Source organism: Arachis stenosperma, chromosome 10 (genome assembly GCF_014773155.1).
Source record: "Arachis stenosperma cultivar V10309 chromosome 10, arast.V10309.gnm1.PFL2, whole genome shotgun sequence".
Taxonomy (NCBI): domain Eukaryota; kingdom Viridiplantae; phylum Streptophyta; class Magnoliopsida; order Fabales; family Fabaceae; genus Arachis; species Arachis stenosperma.
The window spans coordinates 49,923,529-49,940,615 of NC_080386.1; the positions used below are offsets into that span (position 1 = coordinate 49,923,529).

Below are 17,087 nucleotides of genomic sequence, written 5' to 3' on the forward strand. Positions count from 1 at the left end.
TTGACTTAAAAGATTTGAAACATATCCATTCTTTATCTCCAAATTTTAATTGTGACCTTTAATTTACAGTAAAAATATATCACTTTCATATTCTTCTTCTTACTCAAATGGTGCATATAAGAAGAAGACAACTTCAACAAGCTAGAATGATAGCACAAAAATAAAATTGTTATGCTGATTTTTCTTCTAATTTAACTTTTAATTTGTTTTTTTTAGTTTCAACTTTTGATTTTTTCTTCTCCTTTCTTTTCAATATCAATACTCGGCAATTCACTTTCTTTTTTAATTTTTGAACTTTATTCTAAACATTTCTTTTTACTTGTGAAAATTCTCTTTTTTCTTTAATTTAGGATTAGTCACATAGGTTATAATCAGAAAAAAAAAAGAGTATTTAATTGGAATGTTGGATATATTTGACATGGGTCAACAATGAGAATGAATGTAGTCTATGAACATTTGAACTTGTTATTGAACATATTAATTTTTTACATAATAAACACATACATAAACAATATTTGTAGGCTTTTAACCCAAAACTATAATATTAGTCATCATCAAATTATTATTCTTATTTTCTCAAACAACAACAGCAATAATAATAACAATAATACATCTTATTCCAAAAAGAAAAAAAAATTCAAAATAAAAAAAGCTCAAAAACAATTACAAACCATTCCCATCTTAGATACTTAAAATCGAAACCTTGACCACAGATTATATAAAGGCTCCTTCTTCACGTCACACCTCATCATTCTTTTTGTAACATTTATCCATGAGAATTGAGATACATCAGAAATGCTTTATTTGTCCGATCCATTTGACTATTTGGCCGCAGTTATCCATACAGTAGTAGTGTATATATACTATATATAGTAGCGCTCAAACATTTTGGGTAAAACGTGAACAATTTTTATAATAACTCAGATTGTTAAACTAAAATTTGCTTCTAGCGTTCATATTAAATAGACTTATCTATTAAAATTTTTTCTTTAAAAAATAAAATTTAAACCTTCAGTGTATTTATTGAAAATAATAATAATAATAATAATAATAATAATAATAATAATAATAATAATAAAGAATTTTAATTCATTCTCTAATTATTCTCTTAATAACTTCTTTTTTTTTTTATGTTTCCAAAAGTAATATATATTGGAACGATAACTATGAAGATGAATTAGATACACAGTATTTTACTCACAATAATATGTACCTTGAAATCTCATTTGAACTAAAATCTAACTAAAAAAGATAATCATTATTAATTTGAAATTTGATTAGTATGTAGATAAAGACCCATGCCTCCCAACCGTGCGTACTTGTTGCCTCTATATATACCATCTAACTCCAACGTATCCTTCATTAACTTTGAACAAAGAGAACACAAGACACAGCAAGCTACCTATTCTTCCATTTAATAATTTCCTCGTTCTCTTCACCCGCAAACTACTGCGGGAACTTGAATAATCCTTTGTTATCATCATCAATTAAAGAAGAAAAAGCTAGCTAAGGCGCTATAATAATATTGTATGGAGATTAGTGCTTCTATTTCTACCTTATTATTATTACTATCATGGATGTGCTTCCTCCTCTTGTTCTTATTCCTCTTCTCAAATCTTCTAACAAAGAAACGAGACAAAGTCGAAAACGTAGCTAGTAAGCCTAAGCTTCCACCTGGCTCAATGGGTTGGCCTTACGTTGGAGAGACTCTTCAGCTTTATTCACAAGACCCTAACATCTTCTTCGCGTCCAAACAGAAAAGGTTCTTAAAAACTATCAAAGAATAGGTTCTGTTAGACATAAATAAATAAGTTTATTGATATTATTACTAACCTATTTACTGTTCGTATGGTGTGCAGATATGGGGAGATTTTTAAGACACACATACTAGGTTGTCCATGCGTGATGCTGGCGAGTCCCGAGGGTGCGCGGTTTGTGTTAGTGACACACGCGCACTTGTTCAAGCCAACATACCCAAAGAGCAAAGAGAAGCTCATAGGTCCTTCTGCATTGTTCTTCCACCAAGGTCACTACCATACCCTTATAAGGAAGCTTGTCCAGAACTCCCTCTCCCCGGACACCATCCGCCGACTCATCCCGGACATCGAGACCGAGGTTGTTTCCTCCTTGGAATCCTGGGTCTCCGCCGGAGACGTCGTCAACGCCTTCCAAGAAATGAAAAAGGTTCGCTTTCATTATTTTACTTTCTAAAAATATACCTCTTCTCTTAATAAGAGTATAATTTTGATATGCGATAATAATAAAAATAAAATTAAGGTATCCATTAATATTGTCTCTTTTGGTGATTTAATTTTATTGCATTGCGTTAGATTTGGATTTGGATTTTGTTATTATTTGTTGATTCGTTCCTCATAAATATATGGGTCCTCCATTATTATTGTGAGGTCATGATCTATATTATTGATTTTTCTAACTCACTTGTTGACAGTTCTCTTTCAACGTTGGAATCCTCTCAGTGTTTGGTAACTTGGAAGGAAATTATAGAGATCAGCTTAAAGAGAACTACAGCATAGTTGAGAAAGGCTACAATTCTTTCCCAACAATGATTCGTGGAACTTCATACTCCAAAGCACTCTTGGTACGTTTTTTCTACATTATTTTCTTTTAAAGAAGTCTTATTACAATTGAAACCTACTCATCTTTTTCTTTTAACATTTTTAATTAGACAGTATACGACCTGTATGTTTCCATGTTTATGTAATATGGTTGGTTTTTAAGAAAAAATAAAAAGCAGTTAACACTTATAGTAGAACTTATTACAATTGAAAAATTAAAAAGAAATAAAAACAAGTAAAATGTTCCATACTTGACGTATTTAATGTTTTCTCTTTTTTGTTTAAATATGTTAAAGGCTAGGAAGAGGATCAGGGAGATAATAAGTGAAATAATTAGCAAGAGGAAGGAGCAAAGATTGATGGAGAAGGATCTATTGGGTCACATGTTGAACTACAGAGATGAAAAGGGGAAAACATTAACGGATGAACAAATAGCAGATAACGTTATTGGGGTTCTGTTTGCGGCTCAGGACACAACAGCAAGTGTTCTAACATGGATTCTCAAATATCTTCATGATGACCAGAAACTTCTTGAAGCAATCAAAGTAAGTTAGTTCATCAAGTTTAATTTTTCATGTTTTGCTTTTTGTCCCCATGGAAAGATTTTCCAAATCTATGTAGGCCATAATAAATTAAAGCGTTGAAATTATTTATTTATTTATTTATTGATGAGTCAACAGTATAATATAATGGGATTACACTGTATGAATTGTAGGCAGAGCAGATGGCGGTATATGAAGCAACTGAACAAGGGAAGATGCCATTGACATGGGGTCAAACCAGAAATATGCCATTTACTCATAGGGTACGTCATAAATACTTTTTGCTTTTACTAACCTATACGTACTATTTTTCTTCTGTTTCAAATTAATTTTCTCTTTTTATTTTTACTTTTTATAAATTAAATATTATTAATTAATTTTATTTATCAAAAAAAAATGTAAAAAGTTAAAGAATTAATAAAAAAAAGAAAATAATATAAAAATATTTTTATTTTTTCTTTTAGTTATTTATATTTTTAATAAAAATTAATAATTATCTTAATATTTATGCAAAATTAAAAAACAGTTAATGTGAAATAAAAGGGATATATTTATTATTTACTAATTTAAATATTTTTAATTTGTGATTAATTTATTTAAAAATGTTTAGGAAACAGTTGTAGAAATAATAATTTGTTAATGTGGTTGTTTAAAAAAGTTTTTATTGCAATATTTCTCTTAAGATTTATTATTTCCAAATAAACTCATAGGTCTATTAAAGATGTTCTATTAATTAATATAACAAAGTATTACATAAACATACAATTTTTTTAAGCATGCATTCCTTAATGTGCCAAAACAACTAAAAAGTTCTAAGTTCTAGTTTAATTGGAAAAACAACTTCTTGAATGGATCTCATGTCTATGGATGTTGACGCATTATTGCAGGTGATATTGGAAAGCCTAAGGATGGCAAGCATCATATCTTTTACATTTAGGGAGGCTGTGGTTGATGTAGAATATAAAGGTAAAGATACTATACTATACTATTAGAGTTATGTTACGTGTACATTAAAATCAGTTACCAAAATCAGCTATCAAGTATTGCTACGTGATTTCTAAATTCTTGTTTTTTTCCTATGATGTGTATGATTAGGATATCTCATACCAAAAGGTTGGAAGGTAATGCCACTATTCAGGAACATCCATCATAATCCAGAATTCCACCCTGCTCCTCACAATTTTGACCCCTCAAGATTTGAGGTATGTTTTATTAATAATACTTTTAGAAAATAATTTATTCTCCTAATAATAATAATAATAATAAAATATCAATTTACTATTTCATTTTTAATTGAAAATTTTCTAAAACACATATGGTTTCTGTTTGAATCTTAGATGGCTCCAAAACCCAACACTTTCATGCCATTTGGCAACGGAGTTCACTCTTGTCCAGGAAATGAGCTTGCAAAGTTGAACATGCTGATTTTAATTCACCACTTGGTCACCAAATTTAGGTAAACATTGTTTAATTTCTTCAATTCTCTCTGCCTCCTTTTTTATTTTCTGGTGCCAAATTTTGACACGACATTTTTTAATGTTTTATTTACATATATATGCACTACAATGCTCATTATTCAATAATTTCTGCTGGCAGGTGGGAAGTTGTTGAAAATCAGAATGGAGTTCAATATAGCCCATTTCCTGTCCCTCTTCATGGTCTACCTACAAGATTTTGGAGAAACGATTAGAAAAGAGCATATATGTTATTATTATGATAAAATTGATGAGGTCATTATTCAAATAATATATATATTATTAGAAATTATTATTCCTTGCCACCAGGACTTCCATGGCTTCATCTTATTAATCTCTCCTCTTGTTTAACCCAAAATTTAAATACCAACCTCCTTTTTATAGTGAGGTTCATGTAACCTAATGCATGTATCCACAATATTTATGAATGAATGGTGGCTGGCACATATAGCTTAGTGCATTAATTGATCTGAAAAGTGTAAGCGGTAGTAGTACAAATAATAAAGATATTATCAACTATTTTTCTTTTCTTTTTATTTATAATATTTATTTATTTATTGAAGTTCTATGGCTCAGTGGTCCTAGATTCTCTGTAATTTTAACATATTTACCTCGTGTTCTTGATTATACCATTATTCAATGAGACTATACCCTATAAGACCTATATATATAGACACCTTTTTCATTAGATACCACCTCTATATCTATCTCTTGTATGGATTAAAATTTACACCTGTTTTTAATCCATATAATTTTATTTGAAGAACGCAAATTAATAAATTTTAATTTATTTCAGCATATTTTCTAAAGCCATGATAAATGTCATTTCAATATGGTAATGATCACAGTTAGAATAAGATAGAGGTAAATACAATATTTATACCATAATTTTCTTTTTCTACTATCACTAATTACCTTAATATCACTATATGAATAAGTCTAACACATGTCTAATCCCTTCACTGGTATATTATGTCTAGTCCATGTCTCGCATAGCTTCGTCATTCAGGGGGCAAATCCAAAACCATATATTATTACTTGGGCAAAATTTGTTTACATAACTGCAAACTAAAATCAAACTATAGCTTATGCAACGTGTCTTGGTTTTCATGGTTGAGAGTTCACATTGCTTAACGTATAGGCCACGAGCTGTGACCATAAAAAAGCCAAATGTTGGGAATTAATTGGCCAACTTAAAAGGGAAGGTGCCCTTAGCCTAAGGGATCCGAAGGCTTTCATGGGCATGAAGCTTGATCATCTTTGGTGGAGAGGAGGGGACCAAAACATAGTACATTACATTATTGGAACCTTATGGGACTATGGTTGGAGATTTGGAAGCCATTGCTAAAACAAACCCCCTCCCCTTACTCTTTGCGTCGTAGGATCAAGATTTAGGGTTAAAGATTAGAAATTTGACGACCTTACAAACGCTTTCGATCTAGTCGCAATGTGGTGCATAATCGCCGTATACTTTTCTAGTGTTTTCTAACTAATCTATTCGAGTTGAATATGACCATTTGAACGAGAAATCTCATCCATGATAACCACTAATCAATAGAATTAACTCATTAGGTTTATGCTCTCTAGTCTCTATTGTATAAACCTTCAATTCAATTAATGAACATGTTCTTACAAAAATTATATTAAGAAAAAGGGGACAAAACCACTACCTAAGATGGTTTAGTTTCATATGCAATCAATTAGCATCATTATCACTTTTCATATCATGTTATTAGTTAGATCCCTACCCGCTCCTCTTTCCTTTTTTATTCCCTTTTCTAGCGTGCAAAGCTATCTTTCTAAGTATAATATTCTTGTGAATAATAGTATAATACTTCTCTGAATCAAATCAATAATATCATATAGTATGCACTTTCATGATCGCGGTCCCATAAATGGAATAATCGCGAAGAAGCTTAAACCATCAATTCAACTGTACATGAGAGTTGAAATGCTAATAGTAATAAAACAGGACAAAGATAACAATGGTTTCTTTTTATTATTATTAATTTTAAGGTTGAGGATTCATATGCATATGGTTTAATTACTTATAAGAGCAATTAACTATAAGAGAAAAAGATGGCAACTTAATGCACAAGCATTTCACGTTATGTAGAATCTTGAAAAAGATCACAGCCAAAATGTGTAATGTAGGTAGTTTAATCTAATGTAAATGTTAGCGATTGATTCTACTGTTTAAACTTATGACTTTGGAATCATACGGATACAACTAAATCTTTGCTCTTAGAGTTCCCTTCAATTATTTTGGTTTTTCACGGTATCCTCTAACTAAAAAAATCAAAGATCAATCCGTCTCAAATTAGAACTCCATTTGAAGTCTCTTACTAGCCAATAAATTACTACATACAACTTTCAACACTTACTTAAACAGATAAGTTAGTTGATCACTCAACCAACCCAAGTTGGTTTACTTCCCTTCAATTATTAAAAGGTCACACTAAGACAATTAACCACAACAAATTATGTCAAAAGAAGAATGTCTTAAAATTCATAGTGACCACAGAGAGGTTGTGATTTCAAACCATATACATGGAATTCATTACAACACTGTACTGCAGACATAGAAAAGGGACAAATAATCAAATATATGTTCAAACTTGGGAAGATTTCAATAATAAAAACTTTAATATGCTGGGATATATAACACATTAATAGTTTTATATCCTAACACAATCTATATGCTGCAATTGATTTCATAACATTACATACAACAAGGCAAAAAGGAACCTTGCTTTGTTATTACCAAGCTAAAGTAATATCTTGGAAGCACGTTTTGTCAACTCATCAATAATGTTACTCAGGGGTGATAGCATTAAGACAAAGATGACAAGATTTTGAAAAAAGAAAAAGAAAAAAAAATGCAAATGAATTGAAACACATTCTATCACCATATGATATTATATACAACAGTGTTCTTTCAATTTCATTACAAATAAAAACAATTGTACAACAAAGCACTCACATGGCACCATCAACATCACTGTTACTGTGTCCACAGACTCTAGGATCATCATTCTTTCTATTTGTGTCACCCTTGCCACTCCTTTCATGTAATGCTGATGCCACTTTAGCCCTTCTTTAATTTCAACAACAACAACATAAGCCATTGATGTTCAAGATCATTTGCTATAACTAAAATAGCTCTATTTTTATACAGTCATTTTTTTTTACACGGATAATGCTATGGTGCATTGTAGATTTCAATGAGAAGTGAAAATTGCTCTTTTTATAATAAAAAAAATTACCAAAAATAAAAAAATGATCATGTACAATGCACATATTCTCTACAAATTTAGTGAAAATCTTACTCTTCACCAAAGAAATGCTCTTTTTACACATGCAGTTTAAATTCTCCAACATCCTTCAGGTAATTCAAATTAACTCCAATCTGAAAATTCAGTGGAAGACAAGTATGGAATGATCAAAAGTCAAAACATTTTAACCTAAGTACAGTTAGAAAAAAATATATACACCGAATGACTATAAGTAATTACTGCTCCCTCTGATTCAAAATAACTGTCAATGTATCACTTTATCTCTAGAGAATAATCAAAAACAGGATTGCGTATCGAATGAGAAAATGATTAGTAAATGATTCAACAATCAGAATATCCAGAAGTGATGCTGACATGTTAGTTTTCCAGTTAGCTACGCACTCTTTGATGAATGAATGAATGATGATGCAACCAGATATTTGGCTTTCATAACCCCACTTATCCAAGAAGAGAAAGATGCAATCCTACAATGGATTTCTTATATATTATTACAGCATCCCTTAAAAGGAAAGTTACTGATATGAATGATAACTACAATAAGTGAGTGTCAATTGATTGAGATCAGATAAATGATACTCAAGACTTATCACCATAACGGCATAACAGTTAACACTGACAGTTTTCTTGAAACCTTAAGTTGAACTGAAACGTCCAGAATATTAACTGAAAATAGGAAACAAAAAATCCAAACAAGAAGGGACAAAAGACTGTTATTGCCAAAATAAAGAGGCATGAGATTGATACCGCAACCAGAAATTTCAGGAAAGTTGCATTTTCTCAATAAGGAAAGAATTAAAAATAAATCTCTTCAGTGTGATTAAATGGTAATCTCAAATATCAGCTCTTTTTTTCAGATAAAAAGAAAATGAAAAACTATATCTTAGTAACAAATAATATCAAGTTATCAACTTCAATTTACTGATAGCAGATTAGCAGTATTCTGAATTTAACAGATTGATGGTGAAAGTTGATGCATGTACACTCTTCGGACCCTGCCAAATGGGGCTGTAAAGAAGTGAATAACTGCCATAGTCCAAAAAATGGTTTCATGCCCATGAAAGACATTATAGTTTCAAGTTAACGTTAGCGAAGAATAAATCCACAAAAAAAAAAAATGTGAGAATAATTGTATGCTACAAAAGCTTGTAGTATATGTTGCAAATACTTATCTCATTAACCAGTAGGATCTGAAGTCTTCTACCTATGACGTTAAGTCCTTTCCATGAAACAATCACCTCTACAAGAATAGATGTTTTTAATAATTGAAACTTATGCCAAAGTTATCAAAGTTGACAACACATTTCAACAACACAGAAAATGACTCAAACTGATATTGAATAATCCAACTGCCATGGGGTTAAATAGTCCATTTAATATGGTGAAATCAGCCATTGTCTAAGAAGTTACTAGCAGTAGCAGCAGATACTTTTGCTTGGGTCTAACTAAGACACCTATCATTAATGCAGAAGTTAAGTGTAGAGTTTTGAAGACTATGAACTGAAACCATATGGTAGTGGTACAGCACAAAGAGTGAGGGTTGATTTAGAAAAATACTTGCATACTCTTTTAAGTACATTTAATTTAATGCAGGTTTTAAGGGCAACCGTAAGTCCATGGTCCCTCATTCTTGAAGTTTTATTTGGTGTTCTATGGTGACTATGGTTATACAGCTATGGTGGCTATGAAGCTTTAGTAACACCTAAAAATGTAGCTAAAATCAAAGTCACATTTTTTTTACTATTTAGCAACACTTTTAATTTGAAAAAATTAAAAAAAAATATGATTAAATTAAAGAATGTTACTTTTAAGTCCATCTAGTCTTTAGACGAGCAATTATTGGAGCCAACCTATGAGGCACAAAAGCTGCGTTTGTTTCTGACACAAGACAAGACAAGATAGTGAGAACAAGACAGAAATGATAGAGATACAAAATTTTGTGTTCTTGTATTTTGTTTGATAATAAACTAGATGAACAATAATAAAAAATGAATAATAAAATAGAAAATGAAAAATAATTTGTGTTTCTTGTTAATGTCTCTGTGCTTTTCTTGTCAAGATGAACACAAAATACACTAGTTCAGTGTCTCCATGTCTCATCTGTCAAACATGATTTTGTGTCTCTGTATCCCTGTTTCAGTATCCCGTCCCTCTAAACAAACACAGCCAAAAGGACAGATGGCGTTACCAAGAACCGGTTGTCTAAATTTTATAGCCACCATAGCGGTTGTAATCATAATCACTATAGAATTCACCTTTTTATTTATCTTATAACGATTACTATACAAGGAAAACCAGTGGTTGCTCTTTCTAGCACATATACTATATGTGCTCCAAAAATATACAAGAATATCTTGTTGATCTTCAATGCTAATGCATTTAACCTGGAGTTAAAACAAAAAATCATCTGTCCCTTTTGAAATAATTTGACAATAAAAATGGATTCCGATTCACATGTAACTTTTGATAATGTGACCATAAAACAATCCTTTCTTTGGCCAAACATCAATTCAATCATGCTGACCTGCTATTCATTTACTTCCATGTTATTTTAGGAAAGCGATTCTCAGATTTAATAAGACATAAACATATGCATAACAAACCCTATGATTTGAATCACCTGATTTTTTTTTTCATGGCGGTTTACTATGTTTTTTTCCTTTAATTTCAAAGATACATGTATTGATAACAAAGAAATATAAATCAAACATTACACGTATGGAATCAGCTAAATCAGTACATAATTAAGAAAAATTATAATCACTATCACAAAAGCAATGGTAAAGCACTTACTTCTCTAATCTGAAATCTGTGATCTCTCTATGAATGGAAGCCACCGCAAGTAGGTCCTAAATCCTAATTGCTATTGTTGTCACCGCTATTTATACATCTTTTCTTCTTCTTCTATTTTTTTTTTTTTTACCTTCTTATAGATGCAGAAGCCATTTTCAATTTTTCACCGCTTTCTTAAACGACGTCGTAATGCGCAAATCGGGTACAGCAGAGAACAATTGCAGCGGTTTTTATTTTTTTTCTTTTGGTCTTGGGCTAGCCCATGATCCCTTCCCGAACCCGAACACCCAACCCACCCTGACCCAGAACCCGGTTTCCTATTCTAAGTTCCTAACAGAGCTGTAACTAACTCAACTCAAGCTGGATGGCTGTGGAAGATACATCCCCTCCAATGCGGCAATGCAAATATCGTTGTTCTTCGGATCTGGACTTTAGTGAAATTGTGGCTTCGCTTCCATCACTGCCTCCGCCCGCTCGCCGCCGTTTCCTGTGTCGTTGCCTTTGGCCGCAGCGACGCCTGTTGAAGCCACTGTGGCGTCGGGTTTCGGAGCAGATTCGCCCCCTGGATCTCTCCTTCATCGAGAACGAAGACTCTCCTAGATGTGGAACTTGCTCATTAAGATACATTAGTTGGGCAGGATAACCCTATTTTTGTCCCAAGGCATCATTAGTTGCTCATTAAGATACATTAGTTGGGATTCCTCTTTTTATGGGCCTTATTTCGGCATCATTTATGCTCTGTAAACAAACTGCAAGCTAATAGCTAAAGCAAGAAAAAAAAAATTCTAAAGCAAACTCTAAAAGGCCAACAAATGAACTAGCTTGTAAATCCAAGTAAATCCTCTTAATTCTTTTCTATTAGTTATTTGGTAAGGATTTACATCTTCTAAAGTTTAAATTTCACTTTAAAAAATAAAGTATGATTTTTTTTTCATTTATTTTATAAGTGGGACTAAAAATAAATATAAAAAAAAAATTATTTAAGAGTAGAAGATTACACTTTACTCTTTAAGATAAAATTCAAACTTTAGAGTATTCAAATCTATTTAGTAAAGTATGACTTTTATTATTAAATATTTTTTTCATACTTTTTTTAATTTCACTTAAAAAATTAAGATAAAAAATATATTTTACCAATTAATTAACGAAAATAAATTGAGAGAATCCACTCTCTTTATAAACAATAATAATAATAATCAAGACTCCAATCCAAGACACACGAAAAAAAAAATTAATAAGGCTCCAATCCAAATGAATAATTTGTAAAACTATATTTGTCATAAAAATTTCCCCGCAGATAAGGTTTTACTTAGTGCAGGATTTGTTGGCCTCCAATAAAACTATATATGGTTCGAATCATGAGTTAAACTTAGCAATTAGAATATAAAAGCCATAGTAGTGTTAGAGCGAGTGTTTGTGTGTCTTGTGTAAGAGTACAAAGTTCTATATTAATAGTTGAAGGCCTAATCAAGTCATCTTCTATTCTTCTTTTATCATAGACATATATAGTTAATGACTTGAGCTAGATGCACGTACTTTTTAACAAATATATTAGTCGTTTCAAATAATAAAGTGATGAGTAGATATCATTCTTATGAAAAATTGTCAATTACAAAGTTTAACTTAATTAAATTACAATTTGGATAATAAAATCTTGAGAAGTAGACGAAGAATTGAACAAAGAATAGTAGAGACTTGGCAGGTGATGACGGCAATTACAGGCATATAAGAATAAAGAACTATGAGGATAATGATGACGACTACAAGGAAGGAGAGGTGACAATATAAGGCAACAAAGGTGATAATAAAATTCAATTTTGCATGTTCAATTGTATACTTTTTAAAGAAGAATCCTTTCGTCTTCTATACAGAATTATTTCATCTTTCTCATCCTATAGTTCTATTTTATAAGTTCAAGTTTTTATCTTGAACATGTAATTATTCGTAATTAAATTTTTTCGGATTTATAAAATATTCTCACTTATAGATAAACACAATAAGTAAAATCAATTACTGTTTAATAACAATAATAAACACAATAAGTTACAATAAATTTCAATCTATAGATAAATTAATATGCTAATTTTATAAAAAATATCAGATGTAATTAGGTTTTATTCTACAACACACCTCAATTTTGTTAAAATCAAACTAAAAGTTTTAAATTAGTACACTCTAAATGGTCGAAAAACCAAATCAATTAAATTGAATAACAACTCACCATTAACGTAATGACAGTTTTAGAATCTTGATCGGAACTCGAAGGAGTAAGACATCATAGAGAGAAATTTCGATAGAAAAAAAGGCACAAGTTTAGTGGGAGAATGGAAGAAGAAGAATGGTAGCAGAGTGAGGGTTTAACATTTTATTTTTCCGTTCTAAACACGTAATATTAAAAAGACGCGAAAATTAAGAAAATTTTTTCATTTGTTTTCTCTCTTCATCTAGTTACTATAACATTCTTATTTATTATTAATGATTGCTAATTAATAATTTAACCATCAAAATATTTTACGTGATATTCTTTCTATAAGACTAATTTATTATTTATATATAAATATAAAATTAAGTATTCTGAAAATAAAGGGAAGGCCTCACTTCATTTACTCTACTTCTTTTTTCTTATTATTATTTTATGTCATTACAAAAGAGATCAATTTATTCTTTATATTTTATTACAAAAAAAGATTTTGAAAAAAAAAGTGAAAGAAGCAGTCTTACAGAAAGATATATCAATAGCGTCGACTAACCATCTATCAACAAAACCTTGTCGACCGAATATCACCATACCAACCAACCACTAATGACTTACATTAGCCATTTAATTATCTGTCTGCCTACTAAAAGACCTAAATGAAACTACCGACATTGACTAAACGATAACTCGACAACTTATCCTGCCTACAACCAACACAAACACCTGAAATTACCACTAGCTTAGCCAATGTCGGTGGAATGACATTGGTTGATCATCGACAACATTTTACTACCTAACTCAATAAAATTTTGACAACTGTTAGATGATCTCGAATTATGGAAGTCGATTATTATCACCTGTCTACAAATGTTTATGATTCGACTTTGGATCACTCTCTTAACTCATAAATCTCAAGAGTTTTTTATCTTGGTCTTATTGGATCATGGAGAGTTCTGAGCTCATTCTTAAACACTCTTTATTAAGTATAGAGTGATGTACACTTTGTTAGTTTGTTAAAGTTGAATTTTTCATTTATTATATTTTATTTGAATGGTCTAAATTTAAAAAGATAATCTGTTAATCAGGTTAATCATTTTGTTTTATAAATTTTGATTTTTTTTTTGTAAATATTACATATTGGGCTCAAATTTAAAACAAAAAAATAGTATATGAATATTAAAAGTAATATGTTGGTACAAAAAAAATTACTGAACTTTAGAATTAAAATAAATAATTTATAAAATATAAGTTAAAAATTTATGCACCAAATTCAGAAAAGAAAAGATATATTAGAATCTTAGAAAAAAAAATATTAAATATATTTTATGTATATAATATTAAAATTTAAATAAATTTTATTTTATATGAAACAAAATTATAATATTAAATATGAATACAATGATAAAAGATTTTGTGATATATATATATATATATATACTCATGTAAAAAGCAAACAAATATATAACAATTTTATGTTGTGGAAAACAAAATTATAATATTAAATATGTACACAATGATAAAAAATTTTATATTATATAAATTTAATCTAAAAAATATATATACTTACGTAAAAAGCAAACAAATAATAATAATAATAATAATAATAATAATAATAATAATAATAATTTCGTTAGTTATTTATCTATCTAAAGCTAAACGTAGTTTCTTAAATATAAATAAAATTATTACACTGTGTCTGGATGATAGACTAATACTAAGAGAAAGACTGAAAAATAAAAATTGAAAGACGATAGAGACCACATAGTTCTTTGTGTTGTATTTAGTGTAAAATATACAAGATTGAGTTATTTTATTTAAGATAAATATAAAGAGTAAAACAAACAAAAATAGTTAAATATATTTTTTTGGAAAGGGATATTTTTATATTTTAAAATTATAATATAAAATTTTAAACATAATTAAACAACTTTAATTTTAACAAGTATTTTATATTTCCAAGATTAATCCTAAAAGACTATTTTAATATCTTAAAAATTAAATATAAGAGTATTTTAATGTTTTTAAAATTATTTTAAATTTTTAATTCCTAATACAATTAAATAATATGAATTAGTTCTTATAAAATTACTTTAGTATTTTTAGTAACATTCAGAACTTGTTGTGTTCTTATAAAAATTAATTACAAGGGTATTTTAGCTTTTATTTAAAGTTTAAATTTATAATTTTTAATATAATTAAAAAATATTTATTTTCAAAAATATTTTAATTTTTATTATAAAAGGGTATTTTAATAATAAATTAATATTGAGTAATATTACAAATGGGTCCCCAAGGATTTGCCCATATGACAGATTTGTCCCCCAGAAAAATTAACTAAGTCCCCAGTCTCCAAAATTGTTAAATATGTGCCATATATATTCCTGCTCCAAGTTTAGCCGGTTAACTGAACACTCTCTCTCCTACGTAGAGGTGATTAGTGTGACGTGTCAAGTTAAAGGCTTTCAGGACACGTTGGTCCCTACATACGTGGCCAAAACGTCGTCATTTAAGGGCTTTTCAAAATGATGTCATTTTGAGTGGACAGATTAGTCCCCAAACTTTATCAAATCAATGTGATAAAACGGCAGCATTGTGAATAGAGACAACACGTCGCCGTTTCAAAGGGGATCAACATAAAATTAGGTCTCCATTTTTAACCCCTGTCTCGTTGCCTCCAACCCATGTATGTTAGTATGTGAGAGAGAGTTTTTGGCTTCAAAGAAGATGATGGCGAGTGGAGGCAGCATGTCAGTTGTAAGTCGGAGACGCGGTCGGAGAACTATTGATGATGTCTTTAGTGTGGATAGTGTAAAATCCGGTTAATTAATGACTAATTAATCTATAAATTAAAATATATTCTAAAAAATAAGAAATGTAAATTTTATGGTTTAATATGATAGAGAAAATTAAAACGAGAATTTTGACACCAATTTTAAAGAAATCTGCCTAAGATTGGCCGAACGGATCAAATCGGGCCAACCGGACCCATATTGGGCCCAGGACCCAGCCAAGCCCTCATTCATTAGAGAGCTCAGCACTCTCTCTCCTCAAACAACACACCAACACGCTGAGAGAGGGAAGGAGAAACTCAAACCCTTGCTCCAAATCAATTCAATCTTCCTTTGATAATAACTTTTGATCCGGAGAACCGATTGACGCACCGTTTGCTGCCACGTGACCATGGTGTCGAGATTTACAAAACCCATACAATTATTTTTAAGGTAAGTTGCAGCTTCTTCTTTGAATTCACAGCCCTTGATTTCAAATTTTTGGTAAAAAATATTGAAATTGTGAGCTCTCTTGTGTAATAGGATTCAATTAACTTGAAGGGAAGACTTGTTCTTACCTCCTTAGTCCCTGGGTAAGGTAAGAAATATTAGACCCTAGTAAAATTCTGAATTTAAGGTATTGGGTATTGAGTTATTGTGTTGGGTATGATAATTGTGGTTTAGGAAGTGTGTAAGTGCTTATTGGAGCTTGATTAATATCTTAGAAAGCTTGGAAAGGAGCTTTTGTGCTTGGAAATCGGATTTTGGAAGCCTTAAGACATTGAAAGTTGAGAAAAAAGTGAAATTTGGAGTGTTTCGGGTTGAACGAAAATCAGCCAAGGTATGGTTTCGGTTTTCTGTATCTAAAATGTAATGTGGTTGTGAAAACTTAGGCTAGAGACCTTATGATAGGATTTGAACTATTGATGTTGTTGATTGGTTGAGGTGAATTGTGTTGTTGTGTATGTATTTAGTGGATTGTGAAATATTGATGTAGATTAAGTTGAAAATATGTGAATAATAATTTACTGGTTGTGAATGTTGTTAATTGTTAATGAGCATGTAAGGTTGTGAGTAGTATGGATTGATATGCCCAAATGTTGGTAAGATTGAGGCTCTAGTGGGTAAATATGATTTGGTGTGTGATATTGATGTGTGTGCTTGGTGCACGAAATTGCAATCACACTTTTGCAATTTCGCACAACTAACCAGCAAGTGCACTGGGTCGTCCAAGTAATACCTTACGTGAGTAAGGGTCGATCCCACGGAGATTGTTGGCTTGAAGCAAGCTATGGTTATCTTGTAACTCTTAGTCAGGATATCAACAATTCTCCGGTTTAATTGTGATGAGTGAAAGAACATGAAATAAATACTTGTTTTGCAGTAATGGAGAACAGGCTGAGGTTTTGGAGATGCTCTATCTTCTGAATCTCTGCTTTCCTA

At 30.5% G+C, this 17,087-nt stretch overlaps 1 protein-coding gene and 1 long non-coding RNA gene across 5 annotated transcripts; one reads left to right on the forward strand and one right to left on the reverse strand.

The window, feature by feature from the left end:
• Positions 1–1,380: 1,380 nt before the first annotated feature.
• Positions 1,381–5,113, forward strand: LOC130954642 (abscisic acid 8'-hydroxylase 4). The gene is made up of 9 exons (XM_057881397.1): positions 1,381–1,762; positions 1,860–2,184; positions 2,450–2,599; positions 2,873–3,121; positions 3,292–3,381; positions 4,006–4,084; positions 4,214–4,320; positions 4,456–4,574; positions 4,715–5,113. The coding sequence occupies exons 1-9, from the start codon at positions 1,530–1,532 to the stop codon at positions 4,806–4,808; spliced, it is 1,446 nt and encodes a 481-aa protein (XP_057737380.1). The 5' UTR covers positions 1,381–1,529; the 3' UTR covers positions 4,809–5,113.
• Positions 5,114–7,265: 2,152 nt separating this feature from the next.
• On the reverse strand, positions 7,266–13,059 carry LOC130956574 (uncharacterized). 4 transcript variants are annotated; one of them, XR_009077165.1, is made up of 4 exons: positions 12,901–13,059; positions 10,680–11,324; positions 7,923–9,126; positions 7,266–7,690 (listed from the first exon to the last, which is right to left on the reverse strand). It is a non-coding gene; the product is annotated as an uncharacterized LOC130956574 (long non-coding RNA). The 4 variants fall into 4 exon arrangements; XR_009077166.1 differs by having other exon boundaries at positions 10,680–11,275; positions 12,901–13,046; XR_009077167.1 differs by lacking the exon at positions 12,901–13,059 and adding an exon at positions 9,692–9,764 and having other exon boundaries at positions 7,268–7,690; positions 10,680–11,418.
• Between the last annotated feature and the right edge of the window lie 4,028 nt (positions 13,060–17,087).